Source organism: Python bivittatus, unplaced genomic scaffold (genome assembly GCF_059951505.1).
Source record: "Python bivittatus isolate LINGU-HERP-01145 unplaced genomic scaffold, Pbiv_v1 ctg000080_np1212, whole genome shotgun sequence".
Classification (NCBI taxonomy): Eukaryota; Metazoa; Chordata; class Lepidosauria; order Squamata; family Pythonidae; genus Python; species Python bivittatus.
Window position 1 is genome coordinate 52,453,442 of NW_028277035.1, and position 21,514 is coordinate 52,474,955.

Below are 21,514 nucleotides of genomic sequence, written 5' to 3' on the forward strand. Positions count from 1 at the left end.
GCTGGAGCCTGTTGTTCCCCATCCAGACCCTCACAGCCTCCAGGCACCATGAGAGGGCGGTCACGGCATCACTTACCTCACCAGGGATGGAGATATATAGTTGAGTATCATCAGCATACTGATGATACCTCATCCCATGATGATGGATCTCACCCAGCGGTTTCATATAGATGTTGAAAAGGAGCGGAGAGAGAACCAAACCGTGCAGCACCCCACAAAGGAGGGGCCGAGGATGGGACCTCTTGCTCCCTATCACCACCGATTGGGATCGGCCCCGGAGAAAGGAGGTGAACCAGCACAAAACTGTACCGGTCACCCCCATATCCCTGAGCCATCCCAATAGGATACCGTGTTTGACGGTATCGAACGCCGCTGAGAGATCAAGGAGAGCAAGGATGGTCGCACTTCCACCATCCCGCTCCCGCCAGAGATTATCCATAAGTGCGACCAATGCAGTTTCTGTTCCATAACCGGGCCTGAAACCTGACTGATAAGGGTCTAGATAATCCGTTTCCTCCAGGACCCTTTGGAGCTGCGAAGCCATCACTTTCTCAACCACCTTCCCCAAGAGGGAGGTGGGAGACTGGACGAAATTTGTCCAGTACGGTAGGATCCAGGGAGGGCTTCTTGAGGAGGGCTCTTTAAAGGGCGCTGGAAACACTCCCTCCTGCAAGGATGTATTAACCATCGCCTGGATCCAACCACATGTCACCTCCCGAGCTGTTTTCACCAGCCAGGAGGGCCATGAGTCCAGATGACAAGTGGTGGCCCTCACAGTCCGGAGGGTCCTGTCCACTTCCTCAGGAACAACAGGATCAAACCTGTAATTCCTTCCAACCTCTTAATAATCGGGGTAAGAGGGGCTTAAGAATGTAGCAGTTGTTAGCGTTTCAAGCCACTGCCCAGTTGCTTCTCCCATAGGGGTGCATTGGTGATTTTCTTTTTCTGGAATAGTTTTCTGTGATCCAGTTTTTAACCATCCTTCTTTTGCCAGCTTCTTCTCTCATATCAAATTTGGTCCCATTCCATTCTGTTTGGGGAGAGTTATCCTGCCAACAGATGGCTGGATGGACACAGTTTCCAAAGCTCCATTGCATAATTTCTTTCTAACATTCAATTGGGTTAGAAAAACTAAAAATGAGAGGAAATCCATATTTGGCCAGAATTTGCTCCAAAACTTTCTACTGTACCACATCAAAAGCCTTTTCCACATTCAGTAAGCCTACTACTGCCAATTTAAGTTTTTCTGAGTATATATCTAAAATACTACTAGAGCAGCAACAAACTTCCTAACATGCAGTAGACAATAAAATATATTTGTTCAGGAATTAGTACATTTGTTTATAATAGTGTACATTTCCAGTTCATTTTCTGCAGATATCCATTATATAATACAGTAAAAGATTCCTCAAGATATTAAGGCATGTCAGCCAAAATTACAGTAACATGTATGAAGAGAATTAATATGAATTTTAAAAAGCTTTTAACAAATGAAATATGCTTAAACTTACTTTAGTGAAATCTATCTATAAAGCTCAAAATACCTAAATGTTTTTTTTTAATTAAAAAGTTCTGACCTGCAAGCAACAAAGTGCCAAAAAGGAAGGGAAAATGGTAAGGTTTATGTTATGAAGGTTGATCCCACTGATTTATAAAGTGTAGCTCCATGTGAATGTGTATTTAAATACAGCTATAATATTAGAAATGGACTTCAGGCATTCAGCTGAATGCATAAAGGCACTCAAATTAGATGAAAAATAGGGATGTGCATCATTAATGTGATTTGTCTTAGTGAGTTGGGGAAGTTATCTATTTTGTCTGAGATGCTTTGCTTTGCCCTGAAACCTTCACAGCACTACCTTTAGTCGTAGGCTACCTGTACACAGAAGCTGTTTTCTTTACAGTATTTCCAGCAGCTGACTGGAAGCCTCAGAAGAGATTTCTGTTCAAGTGCCCAAAGGCGTCTTCCTGGTATGGGAATACTGACTTCAGAAATGGGGCTTCATTGTGCTTTTAGAAGCAATGGGACTGTGTGGTTTCTCAAAGCAGGTTTTAAAGGTGCTTTGTGTGAAGTTTCATCAAGGCAAAGCACCTCCCTGAAGCTATGTCTAAGTTCAATGGAAAATGGGTTGTACTGGTTCCACACTTTTTTCTGCCCAGTTTCCAAGCAATCACGTGGAGCTGTGGGATGAGACTTGATACTCCTGTTTGTATAAATGCAAGTACCGCAACCATCATGATCTGGGACCCTGCTTTATACAGTTACTCAAGCTGAAGTACAACGCATCTCTAACCAGTCATTTTATTATATATGAATGCTTTCACTTTTATTTACCTCCAAGATGGGAATGCCCTTTGAATCCTTTTTATCACCTGATTCTTACAATCAGAAGGCATCATACTGTTGCTACCTAAAGTGCAATTTCACATTCATTTTCTCTACAATCATATCTTTGGTTTACATGTGATATTCAAATAATTTAGAGGAATCACACACCACCATCTAATCTGCTTGTCTGAACTGCTGCTGTTTCTTTTAATCCACTCATCCTGCGGGTACTTTTTAGGTGGTTCCACGACTTTTGAAGTTTGAAGAAAGAACTCCACTGAAGTTCTTCATTTCACTTAGAATAAAAGAATGTTTAGCAGTGACATTTCATTAGGAATGTATGTCCATTCTAAAAGAATGTAGAGAAATTGTATTATCAATCAGGATCTTAATTAGGAGAAAGCCTCCAGCTGTAAAAACGATAATGTTTTAGTTTCATTAGGAATTTTTGAAATAATTGTCACAGAGAGATGTAAGAGGAAGCTAATCTAACAACTGAAAACAATGCATGAAACTGGTAAATTGATATTATATAGTATCTGCCATAAAAAATAAAAAAAAACTTTTGTTAAATCAGCAAGATCATGCCAATAATAGTTAGTTGCGTAGAGAATAATCTTATGTAATTACTTTGGAGCAAGCCATGTTGAGTTCTGTGACACTTACTCCCAAGAAAGTAGGGGTTTAAATTACAATCTTAAGCACCCTTAATTTTTTTTCATGTATATATGTTGAAGAAAAATCATGGTACTCTTGTGAAATAATGAGGTATAACTACTAACCATGCTAACATAAACTTCTTTTCCTTGGATTTGGTACTAGTAACCACTATAAAAATATATTCTTCACTGATGGAATTTTAGGGCAGGTTGGCAGAAATAGTAATTTGGATGTAGGTATTTTAGCACTGTAAATTTGAATTATTGTGCAATTTGTTTACCATGATATTAAGTAATGTATTTTAGAAGGACATATTGTTTGGCATATTTAGCTGTTTTACAGAGTTCTTATAGAATGACATGGGAGAAATGGGCTACAATGACCATGTAAAACCATAGAGTTTTTGCATCACTGCTTTACTATTGTCATTCCAAACATACTGTTTCTAAAACATGTAATTTACACTACATGTAAAACCTGTGTCATGTTTATATACTTTTAAACAGATAGAAGCCTGTTAACCAATCAAAGGAACCAATCAAATCTATGTAGTAATTTTAGATGTCCATTAATAGTAAAAGAAAATATGGTAAGAAAGTGCATACATGTTTGATTCCTGCATTTTTCTTCTTTTTTGGTACCAGTTGAATTTCTTTTTGTAGGGTCAGTACATGATGCTACCTTGCTTTACTGTTTCTGGTTTTATTTTGGCTTTGCTATCACATAGTTCACACTGCTAATCCCAAACTAAACCATCTTTTTCTGATAGGCTTTCCTCACAGTAAGGCATTGTGGGTAAAAAAAAGCCTTGGACATTATCATTGTAAACAAGCTCTTTCAAGCTTAAAGACTTTTGGAAAAATATGACTGGAAGTTAAGCACTGTTCCAGAACTTTCCTTATAGGTCTGCATGTATGATAGAATCAGTTGATAAGTGCAAGAGACCACATGGCCGTGGTTGAGGGGATGTCTCCTCATTGAAGTGTTCATAACTCCAGTAATACAAACCTTCTTGTTATGAACTTTTTATTTTAAAGTTATTTATTTAATGGAATATAGAGTGATGTTTCATTTATAGTTTAATTAAATGGCACACTTTTTTTCAAAAAAGTTGCTTCCTTATATCTATTATACTAATATTTATCTATGATTAAATATGGCACAGGTTTGCCCTAACTCTGACTAAGGCCGAATTGTAAGAGTGACCAAAGACTTAATCCAAGCCTTGGTAATAATTATGAAAGATTCATTCCTCAACTTCTCCCATATTTCATGTATATACAATGAGATAATCTCTTTCACATTACACCAACCACTTAAACATTGTTATGTACATTTCAATATACTGAAAGAACTGCATTTTGCAGGGGTACTGATGGTGCTGTCTACAGTTCGCTTTCCCACCAATGCATTAAATAACTGAATTTTCCCAAACCTCAGAAAGAGAGCATGTCCTTTAACAGCAGTCCAAATGAGTAACGGTTCATTCCCCTTCCCCCAAATTCTTTTAGTTCATAGCGTAATCCAAGCAGAAAAAGAATGTCCTGGTTAATTACATTTGTGGGTTCTTTTCTTTTTGCTCTGTTACAAGTATTAGGTGATAAGTCTCATTCCATAGCAATCCTAATATGTCTACACCTTGCACTGGTTAGTTGGATAAACTTCTATTTTGATACACTACTGTATGCACTATCACCTCTCTGGCTCCCTGGGTTGTTACAACCATATGAGATATTGCATAAGGAGCAATAGCTTCTAAGTGATGTTCTGTGTCTCTTTCTTGTTAAACCAGGTTCAAAATCTAATCTTTAAACAGCCATGTGAAGTAACATGCTTACCTCAAGGAATGATTGCCTCTGGAGCCCAGTGGAAATGTTTTACTTCTTTTTTACTTACAGTATTTATATTAGCTATGCAATAACAGTTCTCAGGGCAGTTTAAGAAGACAAAAATATTGTGAAAATACAGTGAACAAAAGTATAATCCAGTTCTATTTCTTTAACACAGAAAGAGAAATGTTTAGAAGAAAGAGGATTTTTTAGAGATTGGGTGTCTTGATATGGGATAGCTATGAGAAATTGATTTATTAATATACATTTCTTGGTAAGAGAAATCAATAATGAATAACTTGCATTTAAATTAATATTTGCCTTTAAATTAAATGGGGAGAAGGAGAAGAAAAAAAATTAAAATTAGGATGTGACTGACCTAAGATCTTCCTAACGACCAACCACAGTTTTTTTTTCTAACATAAATTGCTGCCTTATTTACTGTTAATCTATGTTTATCTGGAATGTGACATTTCAGTTTCACTACTTATGGTTTATCCAGTGCTGTTTAAGTATTTAAACATTTATTTATTATAGTGCTAAAGCTTCTTAAAAATTATTCTGGAAAAGAAAGTAGTACCTAAAAAATTTAAAGCTTCTTGTCTACTGTTGTGTGACTAGGTAATGAGTGACTAGGCTTACCATTGTGGATTGAAACAAGCCGTTTTCCCCACCCCAGCCATGTGTGTAGCAACTGAGAGATTGAGTTAATTTATGAGAGAGCAGCTTGATTAAATGAAGAGATAAGGAAGCTTGTGAACAAAACATTTGTAATCTATACTTACAAGGGCAAGATGTCAACAGAGTCCCAGTGTGCACAGGGCTACTGTGAAATGACAAAGCTCACTTTCCCCAACCTTCTGTGTGTATACATACATCACGTCAGGTTATTAAGATCAATATGTTAATTTTCTTAATTGGCCTAATTTGGTAAAAACTGTTGACATATAGCAAAGGTGGGCAAAAACAGACCTTAAAATGACCTTGTTTATATATGGAAGAATTGTACCCCAAGCATGTGGAAAACAATAGATTTAGTGTAAAAAAAATAGGGAAGGATGATGGGGCAAAAAGAAATGTTAAAATTAGTTAATACTGCAAACATATGCCTGTTTACTTAACATATGTTTACTGTACAGTATTCAGTAGGACTAAGTTTCACTAAAATCAAAATCCAGCACGTCTAGAGGATATCAGTCTGGGAAAAGTTCCACTAATACTTTTATTGTTAATTTGATAATAAACTAAGAGTAAAGGTGATTGTTTTTGCATGACTATGTGTTTAATATGGCTAGTGAATTTATGTTAAAATATATTATGTCTAAATAGCTAGCATATGCAATATTATTTTAAATTGCTCATTACATAAATGACATCAAAATCCTATATTATTTAAATATATTAATTTCCTCCTTTATCTTGTTAGTTGTTCATCTAGATATGACAGTTGCATATTTTTCACTACATACTGTGTATTTTTTTATTTATTTATTAAATTTATATAGCTACCCATATTACAAATGTGACTCTGGGCACTGTACAATAAAACAGAACAATTAAAAATAAAACTTAAAAAACATTAAACAATTAAAACAAATATAACTAAAACCATGGGAGAGTGCCTTCAGGATATTGCATACAATAAAGCCATTTCAAAGGCTCCCCACTTCCATGGGATCCCCAAGCCAGTGACAAACCATATTTTAAGGGATTTCCGGAAAATCAGGATTGGGGCCAATCTCACAGTGCATGCTGTGTTGAAAAGGTATCTTTAAAAGCATGGCCATCTTTTTCTTACCTAGCGGTATGATCCTATTAAAGCCAATCTAAACATGGTACCACATGGCTCGCCTTGTCTGGGCTTGGAAGCTAATGCAAAATCAGGCCTAGGATGGGAGATTTCCAAGGAATAGCAGAGCTTAGACAAGACTGGAAACTCAAAAGCTCATCTCATAAGAAAACAATTGCAATTTATTTCTGTACTGTTGACAAAAAAGCTCCATGGATTGCCATGAAGTCACCAGAACTGCAGAGGATTTGGTGTTTTGTTTTGTTTTTAAGTTTTTGAAAACAGGAAAACATTATAAAAATACAGTAAAAATAGAATAAAACCAAACACATACACAAATAATAATATCTTCCAAGATGTTGATGATCAGTAAGATGTTAACATATGGGAACATCTCCAAGGTGCTAGCCACCTCCAGGGTTGTTGCCCCTTTTTTCGCCCCATGCCAGTTGGGCATCCCAGCATCCTGGAAGCTGTCCAGTCCAAATTTGATATGTATTTGCACTCCCAAGGCATCAAGAACACTGCCTTACAGTTAGAGACAGGTATGGTTTCTGTGGGTGCCAGAGCCTGGTTCTATTTCCTTAATTTCTGGTTAAAATTGGATTTTCCCCCGTGGGTCTGGCTCCACTAGTTCTCAAAGATCGTTTTAAATCAACCTGGCTAACGGGCTTATAGCAAATCCAGTCCTCAGGTCTCTCTTTGGAATGCCTCTGTCCATTAAGGTTTGAAAATGCCAGGAGTCATCTTAAGCAACATATCTGGGATATTGATTTTCAAACCAATCTAAGCTAGTATCCAAACCCATAGTTCATGGATTCTTCTCAAGTGGGCATGTGCCATCTTATTGCTCTTCAGTTCTAATTTGGAAGTGTTGCCGGGCCTTCCTTCACCTTGGCCAGGTTGGATGCATTTCCCACCGCAGTCCTGTGAGGGTGGTATACAACATTCCTCTTCAGCAGCATTATGCCCATGTGGAGATGTCTCTGTGGAATCCCTAAGCCACATGCTCCTTTGCAGCTCTCTTTACAGGGAATCTCAGAAGACATATATCTATCCCACTTTAAAGAGCTACCTTGGTAGAAAGCACTGGGCTTATCTCTTGCTTCTATTTGACCAGGACCCTGACATATCTTTCCAGGTGGCCTGATTTTGTGCACCATTTGTTCTATCAGATAGAACAGTTCTATCAGTACAAATTTTGATGATTGCCACTGTTATTTGTATTATTGTTACTATATAATCCCCAATCAAATGCATTTCGGAATCAATCAGATTATTCATTTTCTCAGAGCTAAAAGGTTAATTACTGAACTTAGTGTTCCCCACAGAAAGGACTACAGACACTGCATATTTACATTCCATCCCAAAATAACAAAGTTACAGTAATTCAAATTTTAAAGAAGGATAGTTAAGACCTCTTGTGCTAATCTTTAGATTTTCCACAGAGCAAGATATAACTGCATATAGGCAAACATAATTCAGCCCTTTACTTCCTTAAGCATTGCTGTATGAGAATGTGACTCTCTTTTTTCAAAGCTCATTCCAGATCTAGTCATGGAGTGAGATTAGAATAACTGCAGAGCAAGCTATAAAAATCAGATCTTTTTCACAGTATTCTCCACATACTCCTGGTTTACATGTGATTGAACCCTCATTTTTATTGCTGTTCTTTTTTGAGACATATAAATAGTCTTCAAACCAATGAAGTATATGACTGGAAGGAGATCTCTGATTACCATCACTAGTAATGCAATACAAAGAATAAAAATTAGAAAATTAGCATTAAATACTAAATGATTATGCAGGTCATTGAAACTTTGCAAAGCATGTTAGCAGAAATCAAGCATCTCACTGGAGCTTCCTTTGGACAGCCTCTGAAGCAGCTATGCAGATTGCCCAAAGGACACGTCTGTTTTAATGATTCCTAACTCTTCCTCTAAATTGTTGTTGTTTAGTCGTTAAGTCGTGTCCGACTCTTCGTGACCCCATGAACCATATTGCGCCAGGCCTTCCTGTCCTTCACTGCCTCCCTGAGTTTGCTCAGTTTCATGCTCATTGCTTCAGTGATGCTATCTAACCATCTCATCCTCTGCCGTCCTCTTCTCCTTTTGCCTTCAGTCTTTCCCAGCATCAGGGTCTTCTCTAAAGAGATCTCTCTTCGCATTAGGTGACCAAAGTAACTGAGCTTGAGCTCCATTATCGATCCTTCCAATGAGCAATCAGGGTTGATTTCCTTTAAGATTGACTGGTTTGACCTCCTAGCAGTCCAGGGGACTCTCAAGAGTCTTCTCCAGCACCACAGTTCAAATTCCTCTAAATGCTCTTCCTAAAAGTGAACATATTTACTTCTAAATGGCTGCTATTAAAATAATAACCCTGCATCACTTTTAGCCAAATACCTGAAGATACTGGTTTTAATAGGGCTATACAAAGCATACTTTGTGAAGCCTCTCTTTTCAGTTCTTTGCACAATATCCAGTTTTAGAAAGGGCATATAGAGAAGGAGCTAGGAAACATCTGAAAATCTATCCTTGTATAAATCTCAATACTGAGGGCTAAAATAATGTCATCAATTGCAAAGGCAAGCAACACTCAGAATGCTAATTGCATGCAAGCTACTATGGTGGCTTGCATTTGACCTTTATAGTTTTGATAATATTTGTTTCACTTATAGTTTTTAGATTCATTCTGCTCAATCTTTGATTATAAAATGTGAGTTACCTTTCAAAGAGGGGCTTATTCTGCAGTCACTGTACCCAGTACAAGAATTTTTAAATAAGCTACATTTAATTCCCCACTTTTTTGTTTTGTTTTTTACAAATTGATTTTAAGTCATTTGAATTGAGTTTGTATTAATTCTGTTAAACAACTAGTGCATTCCTAGCCTAAAATATACATTAACATATATTAGAGAGAAATAAAACAGTCTTTGTTGGGAAGAACTTCAAGTTCTTTCATTTGCTTCAGTAGTTCACTATAAAAGAAGTTAGCTTCATTTCATAAGTGTCTCCTTGGCCCATTTCTACAGTTTGCCCCAAATTAAGTGTATATGGTCCAGATGGTCATTATTTACACCCTTACATTTTTTCTGTCTACTATAATCCTGGAAACTGGTAATTTTTCCATTGTGGATATTGTGCTTTATTCAAGACATGTTTTAGTGGGAAAGGATTGTTCATGAGCTATTCAAAACAATGTATCAGAAATGAAGTGCATTCAGCTGTTATATTTCCATTTAGTCTTTGGAAGATTGTAGGGATGTTGGAAAGTTTCTTTTTTTAAAAAAAGAGTAATCTCCCAGGGACCAATTTTGAGTCCTTAATGGTACATTCACTCCCTGTAACATATATCTTCTTTCAGTTACATTAAATATATTCATCTAATAAAGGAAATTGATGTTTAACAGAAAAGTAAAATGAAACATAATTGATATAGAAGAAAGCAAGGGGGGAAATGATAAAATGCTCTACATACCCAGAATTAAAGAGAATATATATTTATTTTAAAATAATTCTTAACTGAAAAAGTGGCTTTACATATTACACAGAGTTATTTGCATAATCATGTGGGTTTTTTTAATTAGCTACGTTTGACTTAGTTCACACAATTTGCTAAAGTATACAGCATCTCCAGAAGGCTTCTTGTACCACCTCTGCTGGGTTGGAAAGCTAAGTGGTGACACCTAAGCTAGCAAAGTTTATCCATCCTGCACTAACCACCCCTACCCCCTCCAAACGTGCTAGAATTGAATACAGTGTATAGTACAGTGCATGAACCCTAGTCAAAGACTGCCTTTTCGATGGGAGGGCTAGCCAAGGCTGGTTTAATGTGGACACACAGCAGTCTAGTTTCATCTTCTAAAAGAAACCAAAGAATTAAGCCATGTTTTGTTTTGCTAACGTTTCTAGGCATATGATGTGGAGTGTCACTTCAAAAATTTGTGCTAAGTTTGAGAAAGTTTGTCCTGACAGTCTTTCAGCCGCACCTGCTTGTGGGTAGATGTAGTTGCTACACTGTCTGGTTTGTCATTAAGGCTTATGACTTAGTAGGATATGTGAATTAACTCAGTTGTTGTTTTGCATCTACAAAACATGTAGTGCATGAATGGGACATTTACGTACATACAGTATGTTAATGAAATATAGTGGCTTAAATCTGATTGAGATCTCCTTTTTATATGAAAACAGTTTCCTACATTTTTAAATACAGTGAGCTACTAAAATATTTTTTTATTTTCCTGGCTTTTCCAGCATTTTGTAATTGCAATCTAGCAGGTAACCATTAAGAACTGAATCAATTTCCTATGCTGCATCAAACAAATCACGAAATTCCTTATGAATGATTACTGAGTAATTTTCCCAATTCCTTCCAAACTTTTCATCCCAAAGCATGACTGAGCATTGCTACCACAGATGGTAGTATATAGAAATTCGTTCACACACCCCAGTAATATTGTGATTTATATACTGTAATTTAACAGAGTGTATTACCTCCTCTTCGTTATCTTTTATTGACTATTTACTGCAATAGATTTAAAAGGGATTCTAAGCCACAAAGATTTTCAGTGATATTCACCAAATTGACAACAGTACTTGCCCTACCAAAATATTCTGAGACTTTCAACAGTTCCTGCTCTGAATCTATAAAATGGTTTTATAAAGTGTTAATGAGATTCTCTTCCTACTAAATAAGGTAGATACAACCATTCTTGACTGATTTGGAAACCTAGTTGATACTTATGTCCATTCATTTTGCAAAATTCTAAATTGGGTAGAATGTACACAATTGCCATTTAAATTAAATCCTAGAATAAATTTATTCCCAAGCTGTAAAAGTTACTGTTTAAGGAATAGGAGAAGAGAGGACAAAACAGAAGCCAAAAATTGTTTCTACCTTCTCCAGACTTCTAAAGAGAGTTTTAAATATGATTTTAAGTTGGCAGTATTACCTCTAATTTCTTACTTTCAGGAAGGAATGACATGGCTCTAATTGATAAGGAGTATAATGCTAATTCAGTTTGTATCCTCTGAATATTATTTGAGATCTTAGTACCATCAATTGACAGATAAAAAGCATCAAAATAATGTATTTGGTTTATTAGTATAATGTTTAATGTTCAATTTATGAACATTCAGATTCTTGAAAGTTCCTTTCTTCTATGGATTAAATTAGCATATAGTTATTCATCACTGTTGGTTTATTTCAATCAAATTCAGCCATGAAAACTCATGTGGATCAGGACCATGACATAATATGAATGGGAGTTTTGCCGTTTGGTTAGTCATAATTTTTCTATTGAAAAGCACCACCAATACAGAAAATAGACCGTTTGGAACATAATAGTTATAATATAATTTAGTACTATATATTTTATAAGTATTATTATAATAAAATAATAATAATAAAATTATATAATAATATATAATAATAGTTGGGATTCCTTTCAAATTGGAAAATAGTGAGGTAGGAACAATTAAATCTCGGGTTAGTGCCATAGTCCTGGATAAAAATGAGCCGAACAGCATTTTTCCTAAAGGAAGAAAAGAAGGCAGGCAGGCAGACACAACATAATAGAATTTGGTGATTTGTGGATAAAAGACGGTCATTCATAGTAATTGTGTTCTTGTTGAGAGACCTCTTACTTAACCAGTATATTAAAGTATATCACCAATTCATCAGTTTCCCACACCAATATTTCCCAAACCTACCTTTTTATACCAAATCTTATTGCTATTGGTTGGAGAATGTGGTAATGCTGGCTCTGTTCACTGATGGATTTTTTTTTTCTCTGCTCATGCAAGTGCCTATTGTAGTCCATTCTGAAGAAAAGAAACGATGTTTTGTTGGTCTAGTCATGTACAACTGGTTACCTGAGCAGCAGTATATAGTTGCATTTGGCTGTTTATTTCATTAAAAATGAGATAGGAGAACTTTACTACTGCACATGATTGTGCATGATTCCCTTTTTCTTATGTTTCTCGGGGGGGGGTGCAGTTAAGCCATGTATGAATAAAAGTGAGACTTCTTTCTACATTGAAACAACACACATTTGAACTTTTTAAAATTAAGATGGTTGAGCACTTGATCCTGCAATCTGAAATGACATAGGCAGGGAATATTTAAAGAGGTCTGCTCTGAAAGAAAAGAAAAGAAAACAGACTGCACCATTTCACCTGGTGCTGTCACATTAATCATTAGATATTATGCTGCTTTCAGGCATTGAACTAAAGACAAATAAAGCAAAACAACTTCACCATCTTGAATTCATTCACTGTGGTTGAAAATTAATAAATCTGTATTGGGCACAGGTCATTCTACTTAGTTCAGGTGATTACAGGCAATGAACTCCTTGTCCTTTCAGCACTGGGTGTGTCCTGATTTCCTTACGTGTTAAGCTGAATTTCATCATTCCACTCTGCCAATAAATGTCATAAATGTAAAAAAAATTGCCTCTTGATGTTGGTTAAAGAATCAAACAAAATGTGTATGCCCACAGCTCTTTTGTATGTGTCATATCCCATAATAATCAAATTGCTGTAAATCCTGGCTTACTAATAATAGGCAACACAAAGCTTCATATTGCTTAATTCCTGGGGCTTGCCTTCTGTCAGCAGGAATGCCTAAACAAAACAGGAAAGTTGTAGCACTGGTTTGTTTAGTGGTATGCCCGTATCTGAATTCCTGGTTCACAGCTTTCCTAATAAACCAGAATTTGATGACATTGTTTGTTCTTGGCTTCTGGTTCCTGGTTTGTTGGACAGTAATAGACCAGAAATGCTGGTCTGAATAAAGCACTTTATTCAGAATAAAGCAGACCAGCAGTGGAGATTTGCACTGGTAGAAAAACCAGCACAGCAGGAAACAAGCAGGAACAATTGGATCACGTGCATTCAAGTTCTTGTAAATGTTAAGCCAGAATTCTAGCTTTCTTGCTCAGCGCTACATGCAAGAATCTGAATATTTATTTTTGTAAAAAGCTTTTACTTAGAAATTTTAATATGACACTTCTTCAAAGACTGATAAATGTTATTTGCCAAGAAGAAAGAACATGTCATTGTTCCTGTCCTTTTGGTAGAACACAGTGGCTTGTTTTTGTGACCTAGCCGAATTAAACAATATATTGCAGCAGAAATCACTCAGTTCAGAATATCCATCTGGGGGATGAAACCCTAGTATCATTTAATTGAGTACTTTATGGTTTTCAATTTTGGGGCATGTATATAACAAAACAATATTTCCTTTTAAAATAATCTCAGATGATGGCCATTATTATATTTTGTAGTTGTGACTTCCATATGAATTGTGTGAAAAAGTATTTCATTTTCTCTTTTTCCAATTTTTAAACATTTAGATTCTGATATTGTACCATGTATAACTTTAAGCACCTTTGTATGCGCCCCCACCCCCGTGTGTATCTTTTCCCAAGCTTAAAAGTTCCAGATGCAATATTTCTTTATCTTGTGATTATTTTGGTTGCTCTTTATATACTTTTGCCACCTCTAAAATTAGGGAGATGCTGCTGCTTTATTATCTCTATATACTTCCATCTGCACCATACCCCTTAGGGATTTCTCCTAAGCATCTACTTTGTTTTGTAGGAATAAAATGCTGGCATGCTAGATAGGCTTATCCAGCATGGATGTTTTTGTATTCTTTTTCTTTCTAAGATGTGATTATCTGAACGGTGTATAATATTCTTGGTGGTTGCACAAGAAATTGAATGAAGATACAGGTTTTATTCTCAATTTCTTCCTGAATTATCCTTAGATGAAATTTATCTGTTACACAGCAGCTGCACCTGGCTGAATATTTTTGCTAAAGTTTCCACCATAATCGCAATAACCTTCTCTTGTTAAATCACACCCAACTTCCAATCAGTATATAAGAAAAGTTGGGATTTTTTTCTGCATCTTTATCTTGAGAAGCAAACAATCCCCCACAAAAACCTTAAACCTGTCTTCAGATTTATAGTAAGCTGTTAAATTTTTCGTTTTCCAATGACAGCCTGAATCTCAAAGTGAAAGGATTACAAGAATGCCTCTTTATGTTATGGATAATTGCTGGAAAATGTTTTGAACATGACTTGTTCGCTGAATACATGCACTGTATTCATTCAAAAGGTGTAACTTTGGTGGGTTTTGGTGTTTTAATTTTGTTTATTTTTGTATCCAAATTACAAGGAACTGTATATTTGTTGAATACAGCAACAATATTAAGGAATACTCATATAGAAAATAACAACTAATTATTTTTAATGTTACACTGTATCTTATAATGTGCTACCATTAGAATCCATTATATGCTTAATAAAAGCATTAATGATTGATAATGCTTGATTAATTTATATACTTGATGCATGGATATCATTGAGCAAATGGAAACTTCTTTGAAATTACACATTCCTTAGCAACTGTTGGCTGTCAATGTCTCCTTGTTAAATTTCTTTGTTAAAACATGGGTGGAAATACGTACATTTCTTAATATTGAAATAAAAAATTATTTCCGCTACCTAAATAGCATATAAGAACATTGTAGCGGATGGTTGGAAATAATCTGAGATGGCTTAAAGAAAAGAGCACACATGTCAAGGAGTCACATAATGAACAGAGCTAGACTAGGATCTGAACACAAACAGAAATATTATGGGTATTTAAATTATAACATATATTTGACATAATCATCTTCTTGAAAACAGTATGAGAGAGTGACACCTACTGACTAGCAACTATGAATTGATAACTAAGCCAAATGAACTTTTTCTGCTGACCTGAATTGTAGCATGTGGACAACTGCATGATTTAAAAAGAAAACTTGCAAATGAATGTATTATATGTTAACAACAGCAGTGGAAGAACCACGGGAAAATGTTAGTGCAATAGAGATTATAATTCTGAACTCCTATTTTGATTTAAGTGATGAAACTATGGATGTATGTGCTCCATAATTCTAAACCAGCAGAAATACTAGCTCTGTTCCTCAAAATTTGAGTCTAGATCATACTTACACATATGCATATCAATGAAAGAACAAGGGAGGGAACAAGCGCAAGCAAATGAAGCTGTTTGCTGCAGAGGAAAGCCAAAAGGAAAGGAGTATAACAGAGAGGCTTAGTACTCTGTTTTTTTTTAATTTAATTTAATTTATTTTAACGTGGAATGAAAATTCTAAAAACAGGAACACATTTCATAAATTCAGATGCCTCCTTGCTGTTTGTTACATATATCACAAGTGAAATATTTGACCTGTTGATGTATAGACCCCACAGAGTGTTTCTGCATGAAGCACTTTCCCAATTCCATATACAGAACTGTTCCGGGGGTAGGTGGGAGTCAAAAAAGTCAAAATAGTGAGTGTAGTCATACAATCAAACCCTCTGGCTCTTGCATACATGTAAGATAGGCAGGCCTTTGATTACAGAAGTGCCTGCCAATTTGACTTTTTCACACACCCATTTGTTTGTTTACAGGTAGTCCTTCCTTAATGACCGTTTATTTAATGGCCATTTGAAATTATGGAGCTAAAAAAAGTGACTTACGACTGGTGCCTGAAGTTATGACTGTCACAGCGCTGCCACTGTCATATGATCGTGATCAGGGTGCTGGGCAACCAGCTTGCACTTATAATGGTTGCAGTGTCCCGGGGTCATGTGATCACCATTTGTGACCTTCTCAGCTGGCTTCCAGCAAGCAAAATCAATGGGGAACTGCATGATTCACTCAATGACCACATGATTTGCTTAACAACCATGTGATTCACTTAACGACCACAGTGATTCACCTAATGACTGCCACAGAAAAGATCATAAAATCAGGTCCTGTCACGTGATGATTTGCTTAACAACCACATCACTTAGCGACCTAAATTCCAGTCCCAACTGTGGTAGTTAAGCAAGGACTATCTGTATTGGATTTCAAAGCTGCCTGATTCCAAAAACACTCTGGGCAGCTTACAATTTTTAAAAGAATACATAATTAAAAAGAAAAAAAAACAGAACTGCCCAGACAAAACCACATGAATAACATCCCAAAAAAATTGCCAGGGGCTCCAAAGGCACCCTAACCTCTAGGAACAGGTTTAATATTCATGTTAGATTAATGGATTGTTTTTAGTGAATCATAATGTTTTCTATGTCTTCCTGTTTTGCCCTCAGAATTCATCTGGATTGGGGCAGGGTAAAAATAAATAAAGAGATAAAAAAACAATAGAACTTTCTCCATTCCTTATTTGTTTTAGACAAGAGGAAGCAGAAGAGAGATATAGAAAAATGCAGATTACACTGGTTTACCTAACTTAAGGAATTATAGTAAGTGGGTACATTAATAATAAACATTCAAATAATTCTCTTTTAATAAGTCAAGGGTCAAAGATACACTACATATGCTATTTTTAGGAAGTCTTGTGTCTTCCAGTATTTGTTCTGAAATACAATATACACTCTGATTAGAAGTCACTCCTCTAGAAGTCAAGTGAATATGATAGTATTTACATTACCTAAATCTGTAGTAATCCCAAATTAATTAATTCAGATTTACCTACTCAGTGTTCTGAAAGGTTGTTATTTTCTATAGTTGTATGGTGGTGTGTCCATCTATTGATGGAATAAACTGTACCAACAAAATGGATTCTTTCTTGTACCTCAGTCAAATGTAGTTTGGGGATTTAAGAATATGGGTGTTTATGAGAGAAAACAAAGAGAATTCCAATAATAAAAGTGGAAATTTGTGGGCAGATTTGAAACAGGAGTGATACTTTCTTAATTTTTACTTCTACTCAGTATAATTTTTGACTTAACACAATTTTCCCTTCTGCTCTTTCTTCTATAGGTTACTGCTGAGCTGTGAATTATGGCTCCCTTTTTACGAATATCATTCAACTCTTTTGAGCTAGGACCAGTCCAGAATCAAGGAGAACAACTGCAGCCTTTCTGTGCAATAAAAATGAAAGAGGCTTTGACTACAGGTAAAATAAAATTATTTTGACTGCATTTTTAAGTGGAGTTCTTTTCAAACAGTTTGAGAAAACTACAGTTCAATCCTGTGCATACTGACTTAGAAGTAAGTGCTTCTCAGTTGATAGGAAAATATTATTTAAACTTCAAATACAGCCAGTGGGTCAGAAAAAATAGCACACTTCTAATGTAAGGGTTGGATTTTTTATTAGCATTCAGGCTGGGAGGGTTTGGATCTTGTTCTGTTACTTTAAATCAAAAATTGAACAGTGGTAAAATACCATTTTCACTGTTATTTGGAACAATGATATTATTTTTCTATTATTTGAACTAATGAATTTCAGTTACCATTCATCAAAAGATGCATGTCCTTTGTTCTTGGTTGTCTTAAGTGTTGTCCTGCAAGTAAAGCAAGTTAGCTGTTAGTATTTTATTTTTTGTAGAAAAAGGACAATCATGTGCAGAAGCATGTAGCATTCCCCCCCCCCAAAAAACCCCATTGGTTTCTTTATGTATTTATTGTTCAGTGTATATGTTGCCCACTTGCCAAGTCACTCTGGATAGCTCACAAGGGTTATCTCATAGCTTAGTCCAGTAGTGTAAAAAGGTAATCTAATTTCTTTTTACCACCAGCGTCACCGCCATGTTTTATGCATCAGCCTTTCGCTTAAAAGAGCCCAGAGCAGTGCATTAGGGAAAACAAATCTATTTTATGATTGCCATTTATTTTCATTACTCACTAAATTGAAAGGGAAACCAAATGGCTATTAAGCTGCTTTATGACTTATCTAACTTCCCATGCAAGTGAGAAAAGAGAGTTGCTATTTGCAATGACTTCCTGAGACATCTCCAAAGAAATCTTTTTTTCTCCCATCAAAATCACTCTACCAGCCAAAAAAGTCAGGGAAGCAAAGAACAGGTTCTCACACTATATGAAGCCATAATTTGGCTTGTTTGGTTTTGGTTTAGCATATTGTGTGAACCCAACTCAACCATTTTAGGCTTGTGAGTACATTTGGGATCGTGAATGTATAGTATGTGCACTCCAACAAAATGGCTGCCATGTTCAACTAGCCCAAGTTCAAAACACCCATTTAGCAGAAGGCAGCATGATGTGGTTGCTTCTCTAGCCATCCAGGATATTCTCTACCATCTCATTGTTGTTGTCTTATTTTTTGGGCAGGATTCCAAACAAAGTGGTGGTACGTAGCTTTTTTATTTTTGAAGAACGCCTTTCAGTCTTACATGGAATTAGAAGGCATGGCTAGAAATACAGATCATGCTTGAGACTGATTCTTTGCACTGCAGTCAGTTGGCTTCTCGCTCTTTTTAAATTAATTTTAATTAAATTATTTTTTAAAACAAAAAATTAAAGTAAAATTGATTAGGGCAAGGGTCTGGTAGACAACTAAGGTAGGTACATTGACAACCATACCAATTATATTGATTATGTAAGGTTTATTTCTTAATGCTGTGTGTGAAATCAAGAAGATCTACAGCAGCTGTAGAGAGTAAGGAAGATGACCTTGATGGAGATATACAGGAGCTGTTACCTAAGCAAAAGAGGCTAAAGCATTTTTTAAAGTCCAGAACAGCCAAATAACATTTGGAAGCGGCTCAGACAGATGCCTCCCTAATTCACTGGACTATAAGGAGGAGGAAGTACAGGAAAATCAGACTTGCCAGATTCTGTTATTGTGGCCAATCTCAATAAAAGTAGTTTTAGCCTTCCTGTGGAGTTGATTTCCCGGTCTGGTCCATCTAGCAGGGCTGACAGTAGCTTTAGAGCAGGGGTGAGCAGTGTGTGGCAATCAGCAACCCACGATCCCATTGCTGAAGTTCATTTTTCTTCCCACCGTTTTCTTGCCAAATCAGCCTGAATACTGCCAATTTGGAACTGTTTTCTGAGACTTTGGGGAAGCCTTTAAGTGTGGGAATGGGAGCAGTTTACTTCAGAGAGTTCTCTTATTTCCATTCCTAGCTTAAAACCCAGCAAAAAAAGAAAAAGTTTGAGCACCACCCTCCTAGTGGTTAGTGGTTTCTGAAGCCCCTGCAAGCCCCTTCTTGTGCCCCTTCTTGTGCTTTAGAATCCATCTTAGGCCGGGATAAACGTTTCTGTTAATTTATCTTCTCAAATTCTAGACTGATGATTTTATACGTGTCCACAGGATCTTGCTGCTTTACACCATTGCATCACCAATTTTGCCATTTTTGTATGTGCATATGATACCACAACGTGTGTAAGCTTACTGCACATACTGCTTTCATCATTCTACACCCCTTAACATCATCCCCCTTGGACACTGCTAAATGATTTCTTTTTCACGTGGCCTAGAAGTATCATTGCCCTTTCCCACTCATGTCTAGATTAAAAATCCCACTGAGGCTTTTCCTTTTGCAATCAATATCCCGGACTTGGATTGAAAATACTCAACAGGAAGTAATTCTTTCTTCTCGCTCCTCTCTTCCTGTGGCTTCAAGCTAACTTGGGTGCTGCTATGATAAAATAAGAGAGAAATAGAGAAATGGGAACATGAATACACACACACACACACACACACACACAAATGTTTCATTAATTTCATAACATCGACAACAAACTGAGTGTTTCTGTTATTTGTTCTGAAATGGAAGAAGCATTCCCATATGCAATGATAATTTAAGAGTGTAGTTCAGGGTTATATTAAATATTTTGAAACAGTGCATGCGTAAGCTATTCAACAAAATGGATGCATTTGAAATTTTGAATATTTTATTAATTCAGGATCATGATACATCTGCATTAATACTTGATCCATTAATTGTTGATGCTTTATTTTGCTTGTGGTTCAGATCTAATAAAATAATTCCTCAGATCTTTAGAGGGGACAGTTATTATCTTAAACACTAAAGTGATTGGTCATGGCAAATGATACACTTGAGGCCTCCTTTCAGAATTATTAAATATATTTGGAATTCAGGGATCCCTTTTTAGTTTACAAACATAAATGATTTCAGGCTCTGCCAAATCAGTTATCTACAGTAGCTGATAAAGTGTTGGGAAAGAGAAGGGGACTGAAATAGAACAACTGGTACCATGAACTCTTTTATTTATTTAAAATATGTGGACAGCACTTCTCATTTTAAAAAATCTGAAATGGTTTACAATAGCATCATTTTATTACAGAGTCACACTTGTAATTAATATTTGTTCATTTGGAATCATGTTGTACTTTTAATTTACTGGATATTCTTCCTACAATAACTTTCTGACCAAAAATAAGAAAAAAAATGTGTAGGCTAGCAACTTAGCTGCATTTACTACTTCTAAAACAACAGAAGCAAACAAAATTTGGTATGCTATATAAGCTGGAGAAATGGGTAGGATTTCTCAATGTGTTTAAGTATAACAGGTGAAAAAGAAATTATATAGATGTGCTGCCAACTCACATGGTGAGGGCTTTCTATAATTTTGTACAAGTGATTCTTAAACACTGTTACAATAGAATTATAGTGGAGGAGAAAGGAGATGTGGAATTAGTTTTTTATTAATGGAAACATCTCCTCTGAGCACCTCTTACAAGAAAAGCTGCCTGAATCCAGACAAAGCATTTTGAAAGAGAAGATAAAACATTTTAGGATGCATTTGGCAAACCAGCACATTCCTGCTTATCAAATATGTACAGTATTTTTATTTTGACAAGCCTTATTAATACAATATGCAGTAAATTTAGTTGGTATTCTTTTCTGCTATTTAAGTCAATTCATCACACTGAAAAACCTGCATCAACAAACAGCTATTTAAAACAACAGACTTCAAGAAATGTATGGTTGTGTGAAAAAATAAATTTACATTTGTAAATTTAGAGAAAGCATATGATAAAATGAATATTCTGAAATGTTTTGTGTGATGATTGAGTTGAAGTTTGGTTGGCCACTGTATATGTATATGATGGAAGTAAAATATGTTTGTATAT

The 21,514-nt window shown here is 35.9% G+C and overlaps 1 protein-coding gene across 2 annotated transcripts in view; it reads left to right on the top strand.

The window, feature by feature from the left end:
• PRKCD (protein kinase C delta) overlaps positions 1–21,514 on the top strand; it is a 74,509-nt gene that overhangs the window by 9,799 nt on the left and 43,196 nt on the right. For both annotated transcript variants that reach the window (XR_015794850.1, XM_088134081.1), the window contains exon 2: positions 17,434–17,569. Coding sequence is in view for 1 of the 2 variants with exons in the window: in XM_088134081.1 (XP_087990207.1) it covers positions 17,455–17,569 (115 nt within the window). In the remaining variant the exon portion in view is untranslated. The remainder of the gene's footprint in view (positions 1–17,433; positions 17,570–21,514) is intronic.